General features: G+C 39.7%; 2 protein-coding genes across 2 annotated transcripts; both read right to left on the reverse strand.

Moving 5' to 3' along the window:
* Positions 1-988: 988 nt before the first annotated feature.
* Positions 989-10,390, reverse strand: LOC131792789 (uncharacterized). Its single transcript, XM_059110192.2, has 8 exons — positions 10,216-10,390; positions 8,282-8,404; positions 7,660-7,829; positions 3,874-7,203; positions 3,514-3,660; positions 3,243-3,314; positions 2,321-2,394; positions 989-1,803 (listed from the first exon to the last, which is right to left on the reverse strand). The coding sequence occupies exons 1-8, from the start codon at positions 10,233-10,235 to the stop codon at positions 1,726-1,728; spliced, it is 4,014 nt and encodes a 1,337-aa protein (XP_058966175.2). The 5' UTR covers positions 10,236-10,390; the 3' UTR covers positions 989-1,725.
* A 658-nt stretch (positions 10,391-11,048) lies between these two features.
* On the reverse strand, positions 11,049-12,435 carry LOC131792797 (uncharacterized). The gene is made up of 4 exons (XM_059110204.1): positions 12,309-12,435; positions 12,139-12,207; positions 11,708-11,851; positions 11,049-11,207 (listed from the first exon to the last, which is right to left on the reverse strand). Exons 1-4 carry the CDS (start codon positions 12,378-12,380, stop codon positions 11,166-11,168), a joined length of 327 nt encoding a protein of 108 aa, XP_058966187.1. The 5' UTR covers positions 12,381-12,435; the 3' UTR covers positions 11,049-11,165.
* Between the last annotated feature and the right edge of the window lie 500 nt (positions 12,436-12,935).

Consider the following 12,935-nt stretch of genomic DNA (forward strand, 5'->3'; position numbering starts at 1 on the left):
TCTTGTAGTAAAGTGACTCTGTCGGTAGCGTGTTGGAATTCAGTTTTGCCGTCCAATTTTTCCTCCTCCTCTGTCAGACTGGTTATGTTTTTACCCTGTCTAGCAGCCTTTACATCACGACTTGCTATTTTAGAGTCTCCGTCATTTGCAAGTATGAAAACATCTCCGAAGTTGCAAATTGCCGCCAAGAGATTTTCATCACGGTACAAAAAATGGAATTCCATTTCTTCGTCGTAATCCTGGAAATCAAACACCAATTCTTTTAGATCATGAAGATGCCTTGACAAAGCGTTGTCCCATTCAGTCGAATCCTCGACTGTTCCAGTATTCTGGGCGCAGCGGAGCACATGCTCTAGAGCTCTGAAATTCTCCTGTACGATATCCTTTTCGGCTTGCAACGCGTGTAATTTTGCTTCAGTGATTTCGCAAACCTTCGACACCAACTTGTGTCGGTGATCTGCAATGGCTTGCAAGAGTCTTTGCGCCGCAGTTTCAATATTAAGAATGGTTCGGCTGCAGTGTTCGTTCACGTTTGTTACGACTGTGTCAATGTCGGTTAACGTTTCCTGAAGAGCGGAGAGAAGGTTCGCTGCTTCCTCCATGTGCATCTTTGCAGAACTTTTTAACACGAAGAAGCAAACAAATTTCATGAACGGCTGCAGTTATCTTGATTTGGGCAAACTTGAATTTAAAATTAGTTATTCCCCTATGGGAATTCCTTACTCTTTAAGCTTTTAATCATCATGATGATTTTATGCGAGTGAAGCGTTTAATCGTTAAGCTCCGCACCAGTCCCTCATCTGCTCAGTCAACTTTACAATTTTGTTAATCCGTCGCGTTTTTTAACTTGCACCTCAGTCTTCGAACCTGAAGCCCAAACGTTTGGAAAACATCATCCGAAACAAGGCTCTTATTGTTCACGTTTTACGTTCACGGAACAATTTCTCGATAGTCAACAAACTTCAACAGTGTACCATTAGAAAGATAATTGTAATAATCACCCGTTTTATTCTAGATTTATATTTCTACAGCAAGCTCTTCTACACACACCACACCACCCTTCCTACAATCTACTCCACAACGGTTACTTGTCACCTAGTAACATTTCGCTGTACAATAATAAATAACTCACTTTGGAGTTTTTAGTCGCTATACAATTTGTACAATGCGTGAAATAATACGAAAAAGCCATCTCTGGTAGAAAGCGCTCATGATGAGAAAAGAAATACTTCTTGACTGATTACACCACATCTCCTTTGAAAACCAAGGAGGACGAATGAAAAAGGATCTGTTGCTAACAGCACTGAATGAACAAAGGTAGCGTTTTTTTTCTTACATCCTTTATGTGTACAGACTTCTATCATAAATGGCGGGTCGAATTACCCTTCTTTTATATGCATGTAACTTAGCCTTTCTAGCCAAGAAAACATGTTTAAACAGATAGAATTTTCAGTCTTGTGCTTCTTTGCATTCACTTAAAGGAATAACAAATCATGCCCACCACTATGAAGGGGGTCCTGAGAGAATGTAAGATAACTAGGGCTGACGTGGAAGAGGGGAGAGAGGAGGGGGGGGGGGGGGAAGAGTGGTAATTATTTAATAAAGGTTCTTCCACCCTGTTTCATTTCGTGCGATCTGTGGCCCCCTCCGTATTGGAATGTTATCTTCCTTCGCGACTTATCAAATGGGCCGTGATTCACGAGACTAACTAGGTTTCTCTGTATATCATCTCGTATGTAGGAAGTTTCTGGCTGAAGAATTCTGTTTAGTCCCTGTTCCTCTTATCCCTGAACTAGGAGCACTCTGAAAAAAATTGATTGACGATGATAAATAAAGGTAGAATAGAAATGTGTTTCACAATGACAGTCTATGGAAGGAAATATTCATGAAGTCCATGCTGACTAGCGATGTGCAAAAATCTGGTAAAACGTTAGTGACGTGCTCACATCCAAAGGAGGATCACAGAGCGAACTCGAGAAAAAAGCAGAAATCGAAACTACAAGCGAATCAGACCAAAGAAATCTGAGTCTTCAATAACTAGACAATCACTAGATCCGATTTCGCAGTCAGATGATTTATGAACTGAACCAAATGCAACTCACTGAGGAGCTGACTTATGTAACAGTAACTAACGCCAGTTTTCATGTATAATCAAAATTCTACTCGAAGTCTCCATTCCAATTCTATTGGTGCTCATGACCGACTCTATTTCTCAGTAAAGGACATAGCTCTTCTTGAAACTACGCGATAAAGAAAGCCCCACGATTTTGGCCGAAAAGAGCCAGCACTTTTTTTTTTGCATGACCAGTTAATGAGATACCTGTTGTGGCCTTCGAAAACCACTGTCGTTCATCCTGGGTTTCTGAGTAATGGCTTTTGTGACTTCTTCTTGAGCTTTACATAAATCAAATAAATTAAAGGTCAAATTTGAATCACAACATTTTAAGGAGTAAGATGAGAACGCTAAATCACAGCCCTGATATTGTGACATTTTATTTCAATTTTTCAAGTTATTGATTTGCACCCGTTTAAATCTTCCTGATCTCATTTTAACCCTATTCCTTCTACGTTTTTTCCTTCTCCTCTGTAGTATTTTTTTGTATTTTACGACCACCTACCATTCTTATACTTCATAAATTATATCTAACCATTTATATTTTATTGTTTTTGTTGTTTACACGTTGTTATGTTCTGGACTACTTCATGCAAGATAAGCATAGTATTTTTAGGGATAAACAACGCGAAATATCATGATATGCCTCCTTTACGGTCAAGGAAGAGGTCTTTAGTAGTGTTAACATCACTGGTAGAGTTACTGGTACAGTCTAACAGAGGAAATAGGCGCTATGTGAAACCTTGACTAGAACGCAAAGATGTCATCAACCAAACATTCTAATCAAAGGTAGGTAATTTAGTATTATCAACTGAGTTGATAACGTAAATAAGCCACCGTGAAGAGTTTCAAAGCTGACGTTTCGAGTGTTAGCCCGTCGTCAGAGCATATGACGTTAGCCTTTCACTCTGACGACGGGCTAACGCTCGAAACGTCAGCTTTGAGACTCTTTACGGTGGCCAATTCACGTTATCAACTCAGTTGATAATACTAAATTACTCTGTGATACTCTCCCACCGACGCAGCACCACAGTTTCTCTAGAAACTTACCCCCTTTATTTCTAATCAAAGCGAAACGACTTGTAGCACACAGAAGTACATAAAGGCACGAAGTGAATAGTTCTGATACCTTTAAGCCTTTCATTTAATCGATCCAAAGACTGCAACAACCTTTGTTCCTCCAATGAAAGAGCACTAGGACCTACATAAAACACGAAGGAAAAAAGCGCAAAATTACAGCTATTGAATATCATAGAAATGTCAATTCTTCAGTTTTGAAAGAGCATGACAGCTATTAACACCAATTAGCATTTTTACAGTACAGAGCCATTTCGAGAGTTGGTCAGAGCCAAAGAAAAATCTTATCACGAAACATTCAAGCAGACGGACCAGGAACTGACCTGTTAAGCCGTTCATCATTGCTTGATACTGCTGATGTGGAGAACTATCGGCGAAGGCATTTTGTTGATGATTGTTAAACATTTCTTTCTCAGACGCCATCATAACAGCTTGCATCTCAGCCGGCGATAATGGTTGCGGACCAGGAACTACAAAGAAACACGCAATGAAACAAATCAGGTCAAGGTGTTTTGAAGCTGGAGTTCTCACCCTTCCGCAGTCCGAATAGCAGTGGCTCTCATGCACCCACTGACCCTTGAGAGATTATCGAATTCCCTTTAGCCATACTACAAGCAAATGAAAGAGAGAAAGAGAGAGAGAGAGAAAGCAAAAGCATCCACTTAGAACTTTAATACCAATACCTCTACATGAGATTGAAGCTGTAGGACCCGCCTGGCTTGGCGACGGATTATACTCGTACGGTCTCGGCAATGGTGGTCGGCCATTTTGGCCATGAACGTGGATCTGTGGGCGTCTGCCTCTTGAAGCACGATGTTGCAACAGCGGTGACCTCTTCAACGACAGACTGTCAGAAGAGCTGTCCCTCCTAAGAACCTCATGAGAGCCGTAGCGCCGAAGACCTCCCAGTGTACTGCCCCCAGTCTGCGGAGGGACCCCGAGGTGTTGACCATTTGGCTGTCTGCTGCCTCCTTGATTATGCTGTGGGACAGCTGGTGGATTGTGGACTTGCCGCGTCGAGCTGGAGCGAGTACGGGAACGCCGTACGTCAACTTTGTTGACACACGAGTCTGAGCCGACGGACTTAGTATTCCCACCGTGGAGGTACGACCGAACATGGGCCCAGAGGTGATTGATTTCTTCATCCGTGGGTGTCTTATCCAGTGATACAGACCTCTTCATGCTCATGTCATCTTGTTCATAACGTGTGCTAGTTCTCGCCTGCAATGGACCTTCGCGTTCTTGGCTTGTTATAATTGTACTTGTTGGCTGACCGACTTTTGACACATGATATTCAAACCGTCTGTCTTCGTTAGTGAACTGATGATTCGTTACCGAGTCAGACGAAGACTTCCGTACCATCCCTTTCGTTGCCTCGCTGGATACTGTTTGGAAAGGCGCGGTCTTCTTCATATCTGCTTTACCTCTGTTGGGATACCCATCAAAACCTGCTGGGTGACTAGCATCATCAACAAGATCCAGCTTGACGCTTGCACCAGCTGAAGGTCTTGCACCATTTCGTGATCCAGCGGATCCCACTCGAGGATGGTGAATTTTTCGACTGGTTGCATCCTGTGTGTTGGCGTGATGCTTAACTGCATTCATCAAATCCTCATGAGCCTCCATACCATAGTGCACAGACTCCTGCTGCACCTTCCTGCCACCACCAAACTCCACCCTCAGCGAATTAAGAATTCGTTGGTGCTGTTCTTGAGCAGCTGTAGTCCTCGTTCTGATATTCATCATCTCCATGTTACGTTTAATGCTCTCCATGATACCGTCCTGATCGGAAGCGTTGTGTTTATCGCTGTTATTTGGGTGTTTGAAGTGGGCCTTCTCTTTTCCATTCTTACTCTCTGATCTTTTGGTACCCAAGTTTTGCTGTTCAGTTGCCCTTTCTTCTGGGCTATTCCTGTGATTCGCACTTGCCTTAAAATTCCGTCCAGCTTGACTCCTATCTGAGACAACAGTGTGGTTATGGATTCCTTTCCGTGGACGAGCAGAAGCTTGCTTTTTATGAAGACCACCTGGATGAAGTCTACTTCTGCCAGATTTCTTCGTGGAAGGAGGCCGAGGAATTAAAGATCTAGTAGATTTAACACCCGAAGAGTATGTTGATGCTGTGGATGAAGGTGACGATGAGAGCTTGTTGGGGGACAATGACATTTTATCGGCTTCGTTGCTGTTTACAACCGACTGAGTGCTAGAAGGCCTTTTCGGGGTCTCAGAGGTTTGACTGCTAACTGCATGGCCCATGTTTGCTGCGTGAGTAACTGTTGATGAAGGAACAACGGGTTCCGAAGCAGATCTCCTCTGATGGTCACTTGAGTTGAGAGCCTGTTGAACATTACCAAAGTTTGTTGTAGTTCTGTACGAAGTTATTGGAGCAGGTGTATTTTCGATTCCATGCTGCTCGGGTTCTCCCATTAACGTAGAGCCTGCAGTGGTATAAAAAGGGTAAGGGAAACTGGGATGGAATGTTCCTTGGGCAGAAAATTGCACACCACTGGCAACCTGTGGGTTAAGACGGTGGTAGTAAGGATAAGTTGTTATAGAAGAAACTGCAGTGTTGTAGAATGGACTGTGATACTGATGTTCCGATGTGACAACTGGTGACGCGGTTACATGCACTGGCTCCGATTGAACAGGTAACTCCTCTGCCACACGATTCTCGTTGGACGGAAACTTTTCAGTATATTCTTCAGGGGGGGATTCAGGGGGGATTTCCGCTGTGCTTCCCACGAACCTTTGTAAAGAATCTTTCACCATCGATGTCGAGAAAGAAGAAGTCCAGTTTCCTGAACTGCTTACTGGGTATGTTTTGTCTTCTTCATCTTTCAGTCCAGGTACATTCTCTACTCGATCAGTTTCAACATCTAAGCTATCATTAACAACCTCCAGACTGTCGTTTAGCTCTGAATCACTCACAGCATCACCTAAATGACTGGGTTCCCCTAAGTCTTTTAAACTATTCACTTCGTGAATGGAAGAAACTTGAACCTGCATTTTCTCGGGTGTATTTGCTTGAGTTTCTACAGGCACTGGTTTAGGTCTTGGGTGGTCACAGTGAGTAACAGTTGCCACAGACGAGTCTCTACCAGAGGTAGCTACCCCAGGGGAATCCTTCCCGAAGGTTTTGATGAAAGTGGGAGCTGAACTAATGGGATTTTGTTCTGTTCGCTTTTCAGACACAGATGCTACATGCGTTCCTGACGGCTTGTGTCCCTTGTGGTTTATGCTCGAATGTCCGGTTGATGATGAAGAATTTGATACCGACGTGTTGTAAAAATTGTTGGAATTTCTAGCATACAACATGGTGTATACTTTGGTACTTTGCTTCTCCTCTGTAACAAGCTGACCAGTAACACCATCATCAAATTCAATGCTATCAGAAAAAGTGACTCTTCTCTTACCAGCAGATTTGACTTCTTTATTTCTTTTGGCCATTATACTGGTCCTAGTAGAGGCTCCCAATTCCCTCCCTGTTCCAGACCCTGCAACCTGAGGAACCTCGTCTAAGCTATCTAAGCTAGTGAGGCTCCCTGCTGGTGAGTCCCTGCCCATGATACACGGCAAAGCCCCTTCAGGAGTGTCCCTTTGAGATTCGTCCTTGATAAAAGCCAGCTTTGGTCCACTTTTGGCGATGGCATCAGCTCGAAACTTTTCTTGTTGTGCTAATGTCCATGAATCATTAACAGGCCCATTTTCCGTTCCATCAGTTGCATAATATAGTGGCTGTACTGCGTAAGTATCAAACACTGGCTCTGTTGAATACAGCTTATCTTCATTCATTGCATACAGGATTCCACTATTTGCATTATTGTATGAAAAAGCTTTGTATGTCCTTTCAAAATCGTAATTGTCTGGCATTTCATTTCCCCAAAATCCTAATCCATCTTCTTGAAGTCTTTTTGATCCTACTGAAGCACTATGTGGCACTTGCTTTCCATCCTTCACTTCTACCAAGTGGCCCCGGACAACATGGTAACCATCACGAACTACCGAAACTGGCTCTGATGAAAAAATATTACAGCTAAGATATAACAGTGACTAATACAGGTACATGAATTGACATCACCCTATAAGGACTTTGGGTTTAGTTATCATTCACCCTTTGTACCCTAACATCAGTATGCATATTCTCCATACTGTTCTCTATACATCTCTTAAGGTGCTGACAAGAGAACTCGCTTGACAACCAGGAGCTTCTTCAAAGCTTCTTTGGAAGAAGAAATTAAATTTAGTCACTTTAGAGGTAAAAGGGTTATATGAGCACCTGTAACAAGAGTTCAGAGCCTCTCCTCTTCTTTCCAATCCTCTTGTGACTGCAATTGGTGGTAACCCAAAACAAGGGACTAGAAACAAATTTATGACCCACAACAGGATTCCCAGAACCTACCAAGACTTCTGGAATGTCTTTCTCACTCTATAAGTAATCAGTTACATTAAACTTCTATTGCTAGGTGTACCTGTATTAGGTCCATTCACAAGATCATGTTGTTTTAGTGCCTTCTTTTGTAAAGAGTCCTTTTGGAATCTCTGTGTTGCCTCTTGCTGATCCTGTTTCCTCTTTGACAAGACTTTGTCTCTTAATTGTTCCTCATGGTTTTGCAGTTCCTTTTTCCTATCCTCAAGAGCTCTATGAAGAATTCATATTCATCATTTAACAACATGCCCTAAAAACTTTTATGCTCCAATCAGAACACCCTTCAGTGACACATTTATCTATTTTTATCATAAACCATTAAGAACGCTTTGTTTTTCAAAATGAAAACATGAAGGAAAGCATGAGCTTCCTCACAAAAAGGTCACACCAAAACATGGTGATGGTGTACTTGTGAGATTTAAGTCATGTAAAAAAACTACATCTTCAATAATCCTTAACAATCTAACATCACTGTGAATATTCTCTATAGTTCTTATTAACTAAACTTAATGCAGTATTTTTAGTGAAATAATTGCAGTAACACTGATGACATTTCACCCTGTAGTCACAGTACTATCTAGTGAGTGATGCAATATTGTCAGTATTGTAAATAAATTAATTTGTTCCACCAACAACCCTTGAGAATATACTTCAAGTCTTCTTACTTTCTCCTACGATTGGTTTCCTTTGAAAGCTCCTTGGCCCTGTCACTTCTTGATTTCAAAGAATCCTTTTGTTCTTCTTTAAATTTTTCCAATCGCTCTTTCTGGATGCTTTTAAATTTGTCACTACACAATTGTCAAAGAAAACATGCCATGCAAAAACACCACTACATGTAAATAATAAATGAAACTACTGACAATTGTTGTTCTCCTAATTGTATAAAGTCTATGAGTAATAAAAAGTGTTAAAGAAATTCTTCCTTGATCATTCATTATAAGGTCAAGAAAAATCGAAACAGTTCCAACCTATATTCCTCATTCATTTTTTTCATGATTGGAAGAATTAAGAGTGAAAACAAAGTGTAACAATTGTAAAGTACAATAATTATGTCACATTTCCTTTGATGTATCCCTATTCCTTTCACACAATTTTTTTCCAGTTCAAAATTACAAAATAAAAAATTAGATCTTGAGAGAAGTTCTTAATAAGTTGCAATGTTAATTTTGTTAAAAAATGCTCAATCCTTGGGCACTGTTTGGCAAAATTAGTACCGTAATTTAAAATAGGACAAAGTTACAGCAGTTTTTCTACATAATAAAAAGATTGTTGTCTTATAAAATAAAATACGCGCACACAAAAGTTAGACTTAAATGCATACATGTTAACCAACTTATTACAAAATGACCTTATCATCAGACTAAATATCAAATGTTGTGTGTCTGAAAGCTTGGTAACCTAATATGTTATTATTATAATTATACTAACCAGTAGTACAGCATTTTCAATTTGCTGTAGTGGAACAAGAAAATCAAATCAATGCAACAAAAGTGGAATTGGTGCTTGAAAGCCACAGAAATAAGACTTACAGTGTAGTACCAAATAACTGCTTAACAGAATACTACAAATCTTTGAGTTGTGATTTTTAGTTATTAAAACCAATAACAGTGTGGCTGTGGTGATGAACACAAAAGATCATCATCTTAAGCTATTAATTGTTAATGAGTGATGAACATTTTGATGAATAATTATCTGTATCAGTCAATGCAAACAAAGCAGACTTGTGATCTAAAATGATACAACAGAAAATCACACAAAATGTCGCAGTGTCCTCCGATTACAAAGTGTCACTATTAGAATCCACTGTGGAACGCATTTTTGCACTACGTGCTTTCCTGTTTGTTAAACTTAAAAAGAAAAATTGCTTAACCATTCACAGAGTTTCATGTGAAAAGTTGTTAATGGGCATCTCAATCTCTAAATTCCTCCTAATTCCTACCTTCAGAGAAATTCAGACAGAGAGAGCACTTTGTATACATCAAAAACTGTAAAAATAGCAACTGTTTGATTACAAGCTTTCTGTTTTAATTTTACCTTCAAGGGAAAAAGAGTGACAATAATTACTGTTTGAAATAAGAGCTGCGTTGTTTTTGGTCAAGCATATGTAGGTGAAAAAGGAACTTTTCTTTCCCAGACGATTTGCCCCTCACTACATATTTTTCCTCGTATGTTGACAGAATGAATTTACAGGTTTAATTATGTACGATAGGCAAAGGTCTGCTGACACCGAAGGTACGCTAATAGGTCAACTATGCGTTTGAAAGCTACGAGTATCTAATTAGATTAAAAACTACCCTTACAATATATACCAATGCCATAATTTCAATTCATCTCTGAAAGACGCAAAGAAGCCGATTTATAGAGTGGTAACAAATCAGCTTAAACATTAGATCTCAGTGCAAATGTTACATGTGAACTTTATCTCACAACTGTAAAAGGAACAAGGAATAAAATCGTAATTTTCCCGCCTCTGTATTATCTATTCAGAAAACTTCGAAAGAGGAGGAAGGAATCAATCAAACCCATGTTATTATTTTCCTTAACAAAAAAGCTAAACAAAATTCGTATGCAGTCGACTGTCGATCACCCAAAAGGATACGAATAAGCGCCTTTTAACATGCTACATCCTCATGAGATCCGCAAAAGGCTGCAAGTATGATGACTCCGCCATCGTACGGTTCATTGAATTTTTATATTCATTTCAAAAGGGAATTAAACCCGTTATTTGTAGCCTCCAAACCGAGCAACTTCAGCGATTATCTTGGCAACAACCAAATCACTCACATTCGTATTTCGCAAAGATAGCTGGGTATTACTCGACCCAGCTTCTCGCATCTTCAACTTGTCAACTTTTTAGCGTCATTTAAAGTATGTAAGGGAGGGGTGGGTAGAAATTATATGCATATAAGGAAGACTGAATTGATAAGGAAATTTCGTTGAGTTCGAGACATACAGTTTTTACTGTGATCATTAACTAATTAGAAGAGAATATTTCCCATTGAAAAAAATACATATTTTAAAGAAAAGTTCATTGACTCATAGCTGTTAGATCATGAGTTCAGCTTTTATACCTACATCTTCATTGGGAACTCAAAAACCCCCACTTTGCTGGCTTTTTCAAGAAAAAAACTTGTAAGTATGTCAAGAAAGAATAGGAAACAGGGCAGACCTAAAGAGAGTGCATCACTGGTTCTGTACTTTGGCCAACTAAATTAAAGGACTATTTTCATAGGATTTTCTGACAGATTTTGTACATAAGATCCTTTCTCTTGAAGACCTTCTCTCAATTCTACCATGGGAACTGTTTTACATGAAATATCTGTTGTCCCTCTTTTTTGCTTCATGTTTTGGATAGGTGACTAGGGCAAAGTTTAGAAACTTGTGCTGAATCACAAATGCATTGCCACTGACAGCAACTAAACACATGAACAATTCAGTTTGTTTGTAAACTTTATTTACACCAGATGATCACATTAACAATATTTGATCTGACAACATTAAGAAAAGAAGGTGTGTTGATAAAGAGATCCCAATTGAAGAAGCATGCCCTCATTCATTGAGAGTTGTTACAGAGTGCTCAGGCTTAAGATACTGCAATGAAAAAAGAAATGGTTAAAACATCATTTGATCTGTAATTTGAAGTACTAATGATTACAAAAAAGTACTGTAATACTCCAGCAATACCTTCAATAGTAAATAAGTGATCAATTAGCAAATAGAGTTTAGTCCGCATGATGTAGTGATTTCCAGCATAAGTACCTTTGTCCACAGGGCAAGGTCATGAAAATAGGAGATTATTGCCCTTGGATAACTATAAGGAGAATGGGTAGAATCTGTTTTCCTTCCTTGCAATGGAAAGTCAATTTAATTAATTTTGCATCATAAATTCCATGTTATAGAAGTAACACAACTTGCTGAATGACTGTCATACTGCTAACTCTGCAACTTTTGTTTTAAATTCAAGCGCAAAAAAAAAAAAATTTCTAACATGGCAACCAAAACAATGATAATTTTAAGTCCTGTAGAAGCAAGTATATTGCCTTGATGATTAAATAGACATCCTGTTATGTTGACACGGAAAGCTGACATACCGGAGTCTTCTTGATAAAATAAAGCATAGCACCAGGTATAAGCAGGGCCCAAATAACTGCATTACGCACACTTCGAGGCTTGAACTTAAAGAACCGGTCGGTGTTTTCTCTGATCCAACCAAACTTTTCAATAGCTGGATCTTTCTGTAAAGACAGATCAACGAATTTTCAGCATTGACATCGTCGTAAAAGGGTGTATACTTTACATGAAATTGAATTGCATGGCTGTCTATACTTTTCTCAGTTTCTGTGGCATGAAATGTTTTGGAACACTCTCACAAGTTACCGCCAGCATTTTGTTAGATGCTTCGGACAGTTTGATGATAATCATCAAGCAATACAAGTTAAATCATGAAGGTGCTACGAATAAAGGAAGCATTATTCAACAAATTGAGGCCACCAAAGAGAGATCTTACAGAAATTTTACTTACCAAAAGGGCAGCGCAGTCTTCGGGTGCATATATCCTTCCCGTCGCTTTGTATTGGGCAGCATATTTTGCCTACGAAGTGTTTCATTTTGGAAGAACTAAGCGCTATTAAAGACACTCAAGATAGGAATAGTTGATAAAGAACACTTTTCTATATTAATAGCAGCCTTTACCTGCATTTTAAGACTTTCTTCGGTAGGACTGGGCCCGTGGGGATAAGAGAATCTACCCCAGCGATCCGCCATCTTGAAGCAATCGACTTCGGTACGTATTTTAGTGCCCGTTCTCCCTCGGTCGCCTTAGGTCTTTTTGGGGAGGGGTGGGAGGAAAAGCTAGTGGTATAACACAAGAAAAAAAATGTTTTATGAGTTTTTTAATTTCACCCTTTTTAATTCTGATTTGGCTTGGTCTGTTACGCAACACACTCTGGAGATAACGTTTGCGTTATAAGAACAAACAAGAGAGCAACGAAGGAGATCAAAGAAAAAAAAACAAAGTGTAGCCTCCTTGCAGCCGCTCTTTGGGATATCAGGCAACGCCAAAATTTTGGGTAGACGTTGTGTGACATTCTAAAGAGTTGTAAACAGTGACTTGACTTCTTTTTTTTTAACTCTAACTTTCCTGTTTTTGGATGAAAGTGTCCTTGAAAATACTTAGAATTCATCCTTACTTGATTGTGGCGACAATACTGCCGACAAAAATGAAATTTATTTCAATAGTCCTTTTTACAGTTCCCGGCGCCATATTAGATTAGTAGCCGCGCAAACACGATAGCGAGGCTGCCGGTGACCCGCGTATTA

The sequence above is a fragment of the Pocillopora verrucosa genome, chromosome 9 (genome assembly GCF_036669915.1).
Source record: "Pocillopora verrucosa isolate sample1 chromosome 9, ASM3666991v2, whole genome shotgun sequence".
Classification (NCBI taxonomy): domain Eukaryota; kingdom Metazoa; phylum Cnidaria; class Anthozoa; order Scleractinia; family Pocilloporidae; genus Pocillopora; species Pocillopora verrucosa.